Source organism: Sturnus vulgaris, chromosome Z, assembly GCF_052056855.1.
Source record: "Sturnus vulgaris isolate bStuVul1 chromosome Z, bStuVul1.hap1, whole genome shotgun sequence".
NCBI lineage: Eukaryota > Metazoa > Chordata > Aves > Passeriformes > Sturnidae > Sturnus > Sturnus vulgaris.
The window spans coordinates 19,646,523-19,659,259 of NC_142283.1; the positions used below are offsets into that span (position 1 = coordinate 19,646,523).

The 12,737-nt window shown below is 41.9% G+C and overlaps 1 protein-coding gene across 1 annotated transcript; it reads right to left on the bottom strand.

The window, feature by feature from the left end:
- Positions 1-932: 932 nt before the first annotated feature.
- CDO1 (cysteine dioxygenase type 1) lies at positions 933-10,955 on the bottom strand. The gene is made up of 5 exons (XM_014892958.2): positions 10,551-10,955; positions 8,450-8,527; positions 6,388-6,545; positions 3,875-4,044; positions 933-1,695 (listed from the first exon to the last, which is right to left on the bottom strand). Exons 1-5 carry the CDS (start codon positions 10,727-10,729, stop codon positions 1,666-1,668), a joined length of 615 nt encoding a protein of 204 aa, XP_014748444.1. The 5' UTR covers positions 10,730-10,955; the 3' UTR covers positions 933-1,665.
- Positions 10,956-12,737: the final 1,782 nt, after the last annotated feature.

The following is a 12,737-nucleotide window of genomic DNA, read 5'->3' on the forward strand; positions in this document are numbered from 1 at the left end:
TGTGGTCTACAAGCTGTAGAGTTTGTTCTTCAATTCTACCTAGTCAGCAAAAGCCTGATGAATATGCTGCAATTGAAGTTAGTTAAGTGAAACTGGTAATTTTCTGTAGGAATGATGGGGAGAACGAGAGGCACTGGGTGCAAACTAAAATGCAAGACATTTTGTCTAAAATAAAAGCGTTTTTTACTGTAAGGGTAATAAAACACCAAAAGCCCAGAGAGGCTGTAGTGCCCCAGTCCTTGTGGATACTCGAAATTCAACTGGACGTAGTCCTGAGCAATCTGCTGTAGATGACCCTGCAGGTGACGAGCAGGACAGCCACACTGCCAGCCTCAGCTCATCTCTCGTGCTGTCACACTTTCACAACAGGGCATGGGTTCATTCAAAAACAGTTACACTGCTCAAACATTTTCTAAAAATTTGACACGGCCTCTCTGGAAATGGGGTCTCATAAAGTAAATATTTTCTGGGCGTGTCAATACAGAGGGAAATATGTGACTCATCTTAACCCAATACTAATAAAATATAAACTGCTGAATAACCAGCTGTCACCTATGAGACTAGGGGAATTGCTACACATTCCCTACTTGAGAATATGTTATTAACCGCATTAAATTAATGGGATAGCCTCCGTGTAGGCAGCTTTGCTGATTTTTATGTGGTTAATTAAAGTTAACTCCTTTCAAGAAAGTTCTTTCCCTGTGACTAAATCTGGAGGATAAAACTAAACATTGGTACACTCAGTGACAGAACTCCCCCCTAATTTAATTTGAGTCGGGATTCTTTGCATATTTGACATACTGCCAGCTTTTAAAAGTCTTTTCTAACAGAGTACAACTTGGAAATGATTTAGATGTTCATGAGGAATGTGGATTTTGGTAAAGTGTGATGAGTATTTTAGTTACCATTAAAAAATGCTGAAAACTCTGAAATCTGTGCAGAAATCCAGTTTTATTTTAGTTTTCTTCTTCATTAGCTACACAGAATACTTTGGGAACTGGACATTAGCTGAATTAAGTATGATTAGTCTTCTTAAAAGTCAAATCTTTGTGCAATCAGTTTTGAAGATCATCATGTATGAAGCATTTCTCTGTTCCTATTTAAAACAGGATCTGACAAATTAAATTGTAAAAAAAAAAAAAAAAGGTAAAAAATGCACAAAACTATCAAGATGGCCTAAAGCATTAAAACCTAAAAGACTTAATTAAAAAAAAGGTGCTGCTGTTAGTTGTATCTACTGTACTACCCATAGGTACAAGTGACTGGAAGCTTAGAAGTTTATATAGTTACTAATTACATTGAAAGCATACATCCCCATAAGTTTATTGAGAAGAATCAGATAATGTTTAAAAACCCTATTTCTGATATTCTCAGTATGATATCCAAGGTGGAGTTTAAAAGGTGCTAGAATTAGGAAACAAACTACTTATTTCTAACAGGAGCCCAAGAAAAGGCACCTAACCTCTGAAGCAGGTTATGGCACTAGCTAGCTCAGTGTCCCATAACTGGCATTTGCTCGAGGAAACTGTGCGGTCTGGAGGCTGCCCTAGTGTACTCCCATGCACGAGGAATTGAAAGAGATCTGTGTGCCAGCCTTAGCCATGCAAGTCTTCTGTCCCTGGTCAAACATTCAGCAGGTCTTACACAAATGCGTGCTGATGCTTCTCAGTTGTTCTCCTGCGGCACTCCTGTGGCCTGTGAGGAAAGAGGAGAGGTTGTTGCTTTAAAGAAGGAGATTGTCACTGCCTATTTCGTGGCCTCACTGTGGACCTTTGTTCTCGGAGTAGCTCAACACCTTAAAATACTTGGAGTGTACATTTTCAGAGCTCCTTGCCAGAGTTTTGTAGAAGGCACCATGTGCCTGACAAAGTCACCCTGTCTATTGGCTCGGGGTGACCATGAGTAAGCCCATGGCAGACGGGACTGCTGAGGAGTGCTTCCTCCTTCAGGCTGCCTTCTCTCCCCGACAGCCTGCTCTACTTCATTTTGACAGAAACTGCTTGAATGTCCCGCTTGGAAGTCAGGCTGCAAAGAGATATTGCCTCCCCCTGCAAAATTCATGGCAGAAGAAACTGGTGTGCTCTGACGCCCAAGACAAAATCAGTTTTCCGTCTGAGAACTTTCCTATCGGTATTCTCATGGTTTGTACTTGAACCATGCAGCTACTCCCATGGGCAAGTTCTTTTACACACATACTTATTTTTACACATTTAATAAAAATACACATTTTTATTATTAAACTGATAGAACTTATTGTGTATTTCCTGGGGAGTTATTTAATTAAGACTTCATTGTGGCCAGAAGCCAGAAATCACAAGGGATTTACATGTGTGTTTTATATGAAATAATTAAGACAAAGAGGAAAAACTGGATGTGCTTTTGTTAGGCCAATCTTCTCACTCATAAAAGATACACAAATATACTTTACATTACTCTCATGGTTTTTGCAATTATAGATCTCTGCCACCCTATGTCCTTCTGTGATCTGACAAGCAGAAGAAAGTTTGTTTTTCCAATCCGGTCTCCAGAAACCAAGTCACAGAGACTAGAAGGTTTTTTTAGCATGAAGTCATTTTAGGCAGCTGAATGGTCCAGACTTGCTACCACCTTCTTCTTTAATGGAATTCCATTTATAGGAATTCATGAAAGAGACCCAATGATTAAGATTTAGCTCCTTCCTGTAAGCCAGATCCACTTTCCCACAAATGGTGAAAACACTGCCAGATGGTTACAGATGAGAGTAGAGAAACACTCCAAGCCAAAATATTTAGTCCTACTTACTATCTTATGTACTTAATATTCAATAAATTCAAATTAAAATAAAAAGAAAACAAGCAAACACTGAATCCTTGCATAAGTTTTGTTCAAAATTCTTCCACGTTAGTTATCCTTTAATATCTGAACTATAAATTCAAATTTCTTTCTCAAGGACTTTTCAAACTTGGAAAGGTCAAAATTTGTGTTTCAGCTGTTTAGTAATGTGACAGGCTTCAGAGAAATAATTTACATGGTACTTGTCAACTATATAAAACTTTAAATTGATCTGGCTAGGGACTCACTCTAGGAAACTCCTGAGCACTGAATTTCTGGCTTCAAGGAAAATGAAAGTGTTCAGTATCAAACAAAACTAAACAGTGTTTGAACATCTGTGGCTGAACATCCAGAATCAGTCTTTTCTCCACAGGTGTTATTTTTCCCAATGTATGGAATAGTGCTGAAACCCTGTTAACCTCTCCCACATGTCCTAGCTCGGTTGCTCAAAAAATGGTGATAAGATTTATTTCCTAACCAAATAAAATCTCATGCCATTGCCCAAGAATGGAGACAACAGATAACCAGCCTACTTTTACCATCAGAGCAAGTCTTACTCCCTGAATATTGTGATTCTGAATAATTGAATTGATTAAAGAAGTATTTACAAAAAGCTACAAGGTTTAAAACCTCTTGAAATGTGATCCTTTTTGGCAGAACAGTTTAGGTAGGAAACGTTACACCTGATTAATGCTGGCCAAAACAGTGTAGCTACTTCACACTTTCCATTGACTAGGTTGTATTTACCATCATTTGCCGCCTGAAGATGCTTAACTAGAAGCAGATGTCTCACTAATCCTCTCTGCTCGGAAGGAGAAGTAGGCTACAAAAAGGGGAACTCCACACAAGGGAAGTGCAACTCGACCAACGAAACAGGGCTTGGAAACAGGTTTTATCTGACCCCAGGAAGGGCAGAGATGCTGACCCTCCTGCCTGTCAGAGGGCACAGTCACTGCAGCCTGTGCAGGCAGCAGGGCAGCCCCTGCACCTCTCCCCACAGGGCTCAGAGCCCTCAGTGAGGAGTGAGGAGTGAGGAGTGAGGAGCACCTCATCTCATACTTACACAGACAGTCCTTTCTCCAAACTGGCTGTAGAAGGTCATCGTGACTTTGTGCTTGTGCCCAGTCCTCTGATCAAAGGTGTTACAGCTGTTGAAGGGTGGGCTGTACAAATGCAGGCTAACAGCAGGCTCTGTGTGGCTTATGTTCTCCACACGGTGCAGGCCAATGGAGTCTACACCAGCAAAGGCACAAAATGAGAAGGTGTGTTAGCGGGAAGATCCAATGAGATCTGAACTGTCTGGAAAAAATGTTTTTTAAACTGTAACTCGTGAGCAAATAGGCATGCCCACACTTCTATGGGCAACAAGTAACTCAGAACAGGGAATTTGACTGCTGTTCTCTAGCACAGATTCCTAAATACACTGGTAATTCAAAATGCCTTATCACCTTCCACATTGAGTGTAAATTCTAGATTATCTGCCACAGGATAAAGGCCAACAGAAATTCCAAGGAAATTAAGGAAGACCATACCATAAGTATTTTGCTAACTCTCATTCCCAAAGGACTTCAAGCTCATTTACTTTCCTAGGAGAGCTGTTGCTATACATGCTTCAGAAGGAGGAAGGGGGCAAAAGCTTTTGTGTTGCTAATTCTTCACAAATAACAAGGATATCAGTGACATTAAAAGTCAGCTACATGCATTTGGGGCATGGACTTATGGGCAGAGATACGGTGTCTTCTACTTCAGGCATCTGTTTCCTAATTAATCCTTCAAGTTTATTGATTTGGAGAACATATTTTTCATTTGTTTTCTCTTTCCAATAAGGTGACTAATCAATAGTGACTGGCAGACTTCCAATTATGACTGAATAGTAGCATAATTAAGCTATTACATAAAAATGTAAGGTATGAAGAATCATATCTGTGAAACAAATCATGTCTATTCTACACTAAAATGGAAGTTTTGAGCTACTTAAGAGAGACCTTGAATTTAATTTATGACCCTACTGTAAAAACAACTCAGGCCTTTGTACTTGAATTTGTTATATAATACCTAGACTTGTATTGTGCAACATAGCCATGGTACCCTGAGAGTCATGAGTGCACTCTTAACTCTGATTGGAAACCCTAAGTGTTGTTGACATACTTTATCTAAATAGAGGATGTAGCAGCTGGGGGGGAAATGTCCTAAATCTGTGCTCATCTAACGGGGAATTCAAATAAACACAGTTTAGTGGGTTCTAACCCTTACGTACAAGAGCAACCAAGAAGCACACGGTAGAATCGTGAGGGCACTTGCTATTGATGCAGTTATGGCAATCAACACACTGTCAGTGTTTTCCTTCTGCTTGTTTAACGTGTTAGTTTTAAACCAAAACATCTGTTATGAAACATGGCAGAGATCCAAACTGTCTCAGAGAACTGGATACCAATTTTGTTTTAAACAACTGAGAAAGTTTTGGATAAGATGCACACAGTCTGTAATTGTTTGCATTGGAAAGAACTGCCTATGAAGGAAAACATGACTGAGATGGAGAACCCATGTCCCTGGCATGGGAACATCAGCAGATGTGTCAAGCCACCTCTTGCATTTCCTGCCCTATCAATTTAGTGTCTTCACTTAGCATGGCAAAGCTTCAGGGGAGGACTGCAGAACAACCATCTTTCTCCCCAGTGCCCTCACTCCAGCTAAGTTCATAACCCAACAGGAGGCTCCCTCTAGCTGGGAAGTCTCCAAGGTCAGCCCCAGAAGATGTGTTCTCCAGTGCTTAACCCCTGACATGTAAATGGGACGACCTGCTTGTTTGCTTCTTCACCTCTGTTCTGTTGAACCCAAGCTGGTCCAGCACGATGTGCAGTGTCTTTCATAGCACCAGCACACATTACACCAAGAGGGCAACTCCAGGATGGTCTCCAGCAAAGCACGAGGTGGTAATAGTTACAGATACATGTGATGAGGCTTGGATTCAGGTACTTAAAGAGCCTTACTGGAGTCTTAGTCATTCTCAACATCATGTATTGTTTTTGTAGATTTGGAATTTCAGTTTTGCTCACACTGCACTTCAGCACTACAGTCTTTTGTTGATTTGGACAAAAAGTAGCTCTGTTACAGGTTTCTGTTCTTGGCTGGTCAATTTACTTCATAGAAAAGCTCTTACATTTTCCATGACTGAGTAAAACGATTTCTTCTTTGGGAACAAAAAAAGCTATCTAAACTTTGTTTCTGTTATTTCTTAAAAAGTGCTATTCAAGTTTATGTTTACAAGCAATTTCAGGTAATCATCAGGGGCACAATGCTAAAGGCTGCTGAGGCTAGAAGAGATATCCAGTATATTAAATTATAAAGCAGTTGCTTAAAACAATGTTTTAAGAGTGAGTGAAAAGCACATTTTTGCTATGATTGTTTATTTTACTGAATCTAAATACAGGCTTGTGCAGAGTCTAAAAGTCACGTTCTTAAACTGTGCATAATAGTATTATACTGTTAAAGGTAGGAGACTAAAAAGCAGATGAACTCTTCTGTTAGGAGTAAGACTCAAGGACAGACAGCTGTAAAACAAGCTTAATATCTTACCATTAATGTAGGCACATTGATTTTCCCTCAAAACTCGTTCTGATTTCTTAGTCATTTCACCATTTCCTTTTTTCTCAGGCCATTCAAACAGAGTCTCCTTTAGATTTCCCTGGAGGATCTTCATAAAGCAGTGTGAGTCAGTGTGATCATGGATACTGCTGTATATGTAAAAAGAATAACCAAACTCAGTGTGATATGTATATTTAATTTCAATCCAAGACAAACAACGTAGCATATTGTATGGGGACAAAAACCTTGGAAAGAAATTCCATTGCACAAGCACATGCATTAAGGGATGTCTACTTAAAACTGCTGCTGTAGAAATATATTGAGATAAGTTCACATACAGCAGGATTTGGAGAAGAGTCAGATATTGGTCAGCCTATGGCTTTGATACAGAGAAATACAAAGAAAGTCTGGAGAAAGGAGTAGGGTTGAAAATTTCTTCAGAATGCAAAAACTCTTCTGGGCCAAGAAACAAAACAATGCTCCTACCATGATCCTAGACAGAGGCTGGTATAAACTTGCAAGCATATCTGATCTTGCAAATCCACCATGCTTGCTCCCAAAACGTGAAGAAATGAGCTAATTCTGCTTAATTTCTTTAGCCCCTTTACTGCTGGGATTCACATGCATTGTTGGAAAAAAATGCTGCACTTCTCACTCTGATAGTACTAAATACAACCAGCTATACAAAGCTGTAAATTTCATTGGTATTTTCACATTAAAACCCAAGAGAATCTGGTAGGATTTGTTTGCTTTCTTGATCTCTCTTCTTGCGCTGAGGCGTGTTTTATTTGCCACATTTAGAGATTACATATGGGTTAGATATTTAGTTTAGTATTGGTTTAGTTTTTTTAAGTACAGGACTAACTGTTATAGAAGTAAATGGGATTAGAACAAAGGGAGGGCTCTCCACTTGTCAGAGGCAAAGGAGAAGAGGGAATTTGATCCTCCAAAGTACAGTGCTAATGAGTGTCAATCAAAAACCTTGGTATTTGTACGTCACTGCTTTTAGTCAACAAACATTAGGATTTCTTGCAAACTGAGATGCTAGAGAGCAAACCTTGCTTCAGGCACAGAACACTTCATAAATGCCACAATGTCATAGTCCTTCCAAAAAACATGAGAAAGCTGATCTTCTTCTTGTAGGAAGCAAAAGCAACTTGTCTCAGTCTAGCTGTAACAAATGCCTATCCAACTTGAACACATTTTAACATAAATTACGGGCTGTGTGAGAAGAGGCCAGAATGACTAGAGGTGGTGAGCCCAGTTCCTGTATTGCTCTGAGTATCATGTTACAGCATCCCCTATACATGATCAATTGCAACAAACAAAAAAACCTGTTCCAACATCTCTTTAGGTTTTCTATTTAGATGTGAGAATATATGGTCAAAATCTGCATATTTTGCTATTGCATTTTTTTTGTTTTAGCTCGCACTTCATGAAAGACCCTCCAAGAGACAGATCCTTCCCTGACATGGTGCAGGACAACACAACCAAGTATACAGTCTGTGCACAATACTCAGGAGGCCACATCAGCATTACGATCCATTTTGAGGGAAGAGATGGGAAGCATGAACCTAGAGAAAGCCAAGCCGTTCTGGAAAGGGGCTCCCTCCTCACTATCTGCAGTCCTAATCCAAATCTACTTTTCTCATTTTGCCACAAAGGCAGACTTAAACACCCTGAGAGAACGAAAACTATTTATACTACACCTAGTCCTGATTCTGACATCGGGTGTTGGGGCAAGTAGAACAGGGTCATATCAATCACTATATCTCTGGGACTAAAAGCTTTCTCTGACAGTAGAGAAGCTTAGGTTTTGTAGAAAAATGAAGCATTTTTGAGAGATTGCTTTAAAAAGGGCCATGAAGTACAAACTTGCAAAAGTTACAGCAGATATTCAAAACGCTGTACTAACAGGAGCTCTGCACTGCTTACTTTCCAGACTCCTTCTGATGGTTCCCATAGGACTGATTTCCTTTTCCCTCTATTTTGTATGACAGTGAAAGATATGGAGAATATATGTTAGCTAAAATCATAATCTTTTAATACAAACCTGCCATGACCTTCACCCCAGCACAAGATCATCAAGTTGAACTTTCCATTTCCATTGTCCACAAGATTTCTCGTATACCTGAAATACAAAGTGTTTGCTCTTTACTGAACTAACATGTCTATAAAAGAGAAAATGATACAAACATGTTTATGAAAAAAGGTTGTGATATACAATAATTCTTTTTCTTCTGTTTTATTGAAATCCAAGTTTTACTTAGAAAAAATGAAATTGTATTTATAAGTTTGGCTTTTTTTGGTAAGAGTTCTTTTTCTGGGAAGGAAAATGAATACCTAATATTTTGGAACCATATTTCTTCTGAATTACATAGAAGATTGGAGTTTGGGAACTTTGAGTCAGACTAGAGTGGTAGACAGGATCAAATCAAAATGGTTATTGAATGAAGTCACTTCAGCAGCTGGCTTATAATTAGAAACAGAGGACTGCAATGAAACAAGAAAAATACATAGTTACATTCTTCTGCAGTTCCTTTTCTGATATTCTTGGCTTTCCTTCTGTTAGACAGAACTCATTTGTACAAAGCCAAAATAACAAAGAATGAAGATGTCAGACTTCCTGTACATGGTCCTCCCACTCTGTCCCTGAAAGTTCCATGTCTTGTATTGTAGTATTTTGTTTGGATAAAGCACCTGTGAGGTACATTTTGCCAGCATCTACTTCTAAACATAGTTTATTAGAGCAAAATTTCTTTTAAAATAACATCTTATGTTTGTTTCCTTTTACTTTCCTATAAGCCTCCCCAGACCTGCTGATCATCTTGTTCTATTGAAAGTTTACTAGAGAAGGAATTTGGATTTTGCTCTGTTGCTTCCCATAGCATGACCCTTCTGATCTGGGGCTGATGCTATAGTATAAGTAACACAGTGGGACCTTCAGATTTAATTTTAGCAGTAGTCATGAGTATTTGCACTAAGCCAAGTAAAGAAAATATTTATGCCTACCATGGTACACCTCAATCTCACCTGAAAAATGCAAGCAAGGGCACACAGAAAGTGCATTGATGTCAGCTGAATGCTTTCAGATTAGTATCCCTGTAAGTCCGCTTTATTTTACTCAAGAAAGGATGTTCATAACAAACTGTTTTCAAAGCAAATGTGTATAGCTATAGACTGCCTCTCACTGCATCCACAACCTGTACATATATTATGCAGACATATTTTTCCTATGATGTCAGAAAACAAGTAACCAAAGCTGGCATTTGACAGAACTTTTCAAGTGCTGTTATTTCTGTACAGGTCTGGCTGGACAAAAATAAATTTAAAAATTATGAATAATAAATAAATAAAAGGTTGCCATGCATACTTCCAATGTCAACACACTTTGTTTTCCTGATTCTTAGCTTCCTATATTCTGTTATAGAAGTCATGATTTGTTCCAAATGGAAGATAGTCACAGAGATTAAAGGAGGCTAAAAAAGTCAAGCTACAATGATGCTTTCACAATGGCACAGTTAAAAGTTTTGGAGTTTGAGGTGTTTGAGGTTTTATTGTTTGTTTGTTTTTAAGAAAACACTAGAATAAAATGTATTTATCATGAAATTTAGGACAGCGAAGCCAACAGTGGCAGAGATAAATCATTTCCTAGCAGAGCAAGAGGGAGCTAAACCCTAAGAGGTATTTTCCTTCCAGCCGGAGAGAGGCAGGGCATGCGGACGGGCACCGGCCCCGCCGCGCACACCGAGCGCGCCCGCTGCGCGGACCCTCCGCGCCCTCCTCAGCGCCAACCCCGCGCCGCCGCCGCGCTTCTCTCGGGCTCTTTCTCCGGACGCTGTTTGCGTGTTTATTCGCTCCTTTCGGTGGCCGGTGTGCCTCCCCGGGCCACCGCGGCTGCCGGAGCGGGTGCGGGGCCGGGTGCGGGGCCGCCATTGGCCGCGGCCGCTCCGCCCGCTCCCCGCCCCCGGCCCCGCCGCGACCCCCGCCCTGCGGCCTCTGCCCTTCGGCCCCGCCGGAGGGGCTGTCGGCTGGGTCCAGGCGGGGGAGGGAGGGGCTCGCCCTGTGCCCCTGATGATCCCAGACCCCGTCCGCTGTTCTGCCTCGCCGCCGCTTGCGCGGCCGGGGGCTCCCTTGTCTGTAGTGTTCTCTACCTGTACTGGTCGAACTTGGCGTACTGCAGCCACTCGTCGGGGTTGCTCTCGTACGACTCCATCAGCGCCTGGACCTCCTCCACGCTGACTTTGTCCTCGGCGAATATCTGATGGAGGATACGGACCAGCTCCTCCAGGGTCCGCGCCTTCCACGTCTCCGTCTGCACCGGCTGCTCCATCACCGCCGGTCGCTCCCCTGCCGCCGCCAGCCGCTGCCCCTGGCCGGCCCCCGCCGGCTGCCTTTATGCGCCGGGAGGCACGGCAGGAGCCTACCACCGCCCCGGCGGGCGGGCCCGCGGCCAGCTGCCCGTCCCCATCCCCGTGAGCGCGGCCACCGACCCCGGCGGGCGGAGGCAGCCGGAGGCGGCTGCAGCGGCTCCTCGTACCGCCCGCTGCTGCTGTGCCGCTGGAGCCCGGGCGGAGCGGGGGAGGTCGGGCCGGCGGGCGCTCCGGTGTCCCCGGCGGGGAAAATAGGAGAAGTGGCTATTGCTGCCGGGCGGAAAGCATCTCTCTCCCTCTGCCAGGGAGAGCGGCCTGCCGCTGCGTCCGTTACTTACACGTTGGTTTAAAAAACACATCTAAAAGCTCTATTGGAAAACAAACCAAGACAGAGCTATTTAAAATACACAGAAGATTGCTGCTGGAGATTGCCTACAGACAGCCTGCCCGTTGAAAGTGCTGTTTCTTGAAAGTCAGTGCACTCTGCAGGAATATTTAGGGCTGCCGTAACCATTAGCACTCAGAAGGACGCCCAGAAACAGTGACTGGGACAAAAGAGAGCGGGCGAACACGACTGACTGTCCTGGCGCTCCTCAGTCTATCCAACCTATATACTGGCTGCAGAGCAAGCAGATGCCACGCCAGCCGTCTTCTTTCCACTTCAGCTGATAATAAAACGTTTATTGGTCATGAATTTTGGCAACAGATTTCACTATACACAACAGAACAGTATTTAAAGAAAATCCATCTATTCTTTCTTAAAAAGAAAGAAAGGTTCAGCTCTTTAGGTCTGCCCTATGATCGTGGAGCTGGAAGTAAGCAGACTGGTGTGTGGGCTCCTGTAGCTCTGAGGCTCAAAGGTGATCACAATATCGGCAGCTTGCAGTTTCCTTTACAGACTGTTACACTGAGGGATTTTTAGAGCACCTGCTTTCTCTTCTCTCTCCCTGACCTGTACATGAAAGTACAGGCATGAAAGTACATGAAAGTACAAAAAGAAGTGCCATTATTAAAGCAGATATAGCTCGAGAGACTAAATGAATTTTTGGCTTCACTGCAGTAGGAATATTTTCCCAGTTTTAAATGGGGCTGGAATCTAGCACACTGGAGTGAAACACGAATCAATGTACTGAATAGATGCATTATCAGCCATCACTCCAGAACCTCTCCTGGCACACAGAAAGCAGACCCTGCCTTACTAGTATTTTGTAAAGTATTGCTGGTATGTGTGTGTGTGGTGTATTTGTGTGTGTGTGAGAGAGAGAGAGAGAGAGAGAGAGAGAGAAAGAGAGAGAGAGCGAGAAAACTGCAATGATTTCAAGATTTAAGGTCTGAGAAAACCTAAGACTATCCCAAATCTCTTAAACACAACTCTGGCACTAATCTCAGCTGCCAGTCTTCCTGGGACAAATGCAGATAATGAATAAACACATCACCTCCCTTGGTAACTTTTTCAAAGTCACAATTAAGAATGAGTCTTATTTCTTACTGAAATTTACCTCTAGTCTATTTTAGCTATTGGTTGGTGCTCTCAAAAGATTGGATGGGCAAGTAGCACCTTTTTTCAGTACTTACCTGTGTAGTCTCATATGGCACCATTAAAACTGCTGTAGGTTACAAAGAGTTAGAATTAGTGTGAAATATCCTGTTATTTCAAAGGCAGAATTCACATTCTTTTAGCGGCAGTTGGAAGACCTGCCCAAAGGAATGAAACATTTCTCAAGAATAAATTGCAAGGATCACAATAATGGGTTGTGAAAGGAAGAGTGAGGTAGGTTTTCAAATATTTTTTTTCTTACTCTGATATTCACAGGATCTGACAGAAGCTGATTTCCAGCAGCTATATTTCTCTGCTTATTGTATACCTGTGCTTGGAGGTATTTTCCCTGGTATTTAAATCCAAGGGAAAAAAGAGTTATGCCACTGCTGTTAATCCTTGACATCTCAGTACTTTGATTCCTTTGCCAC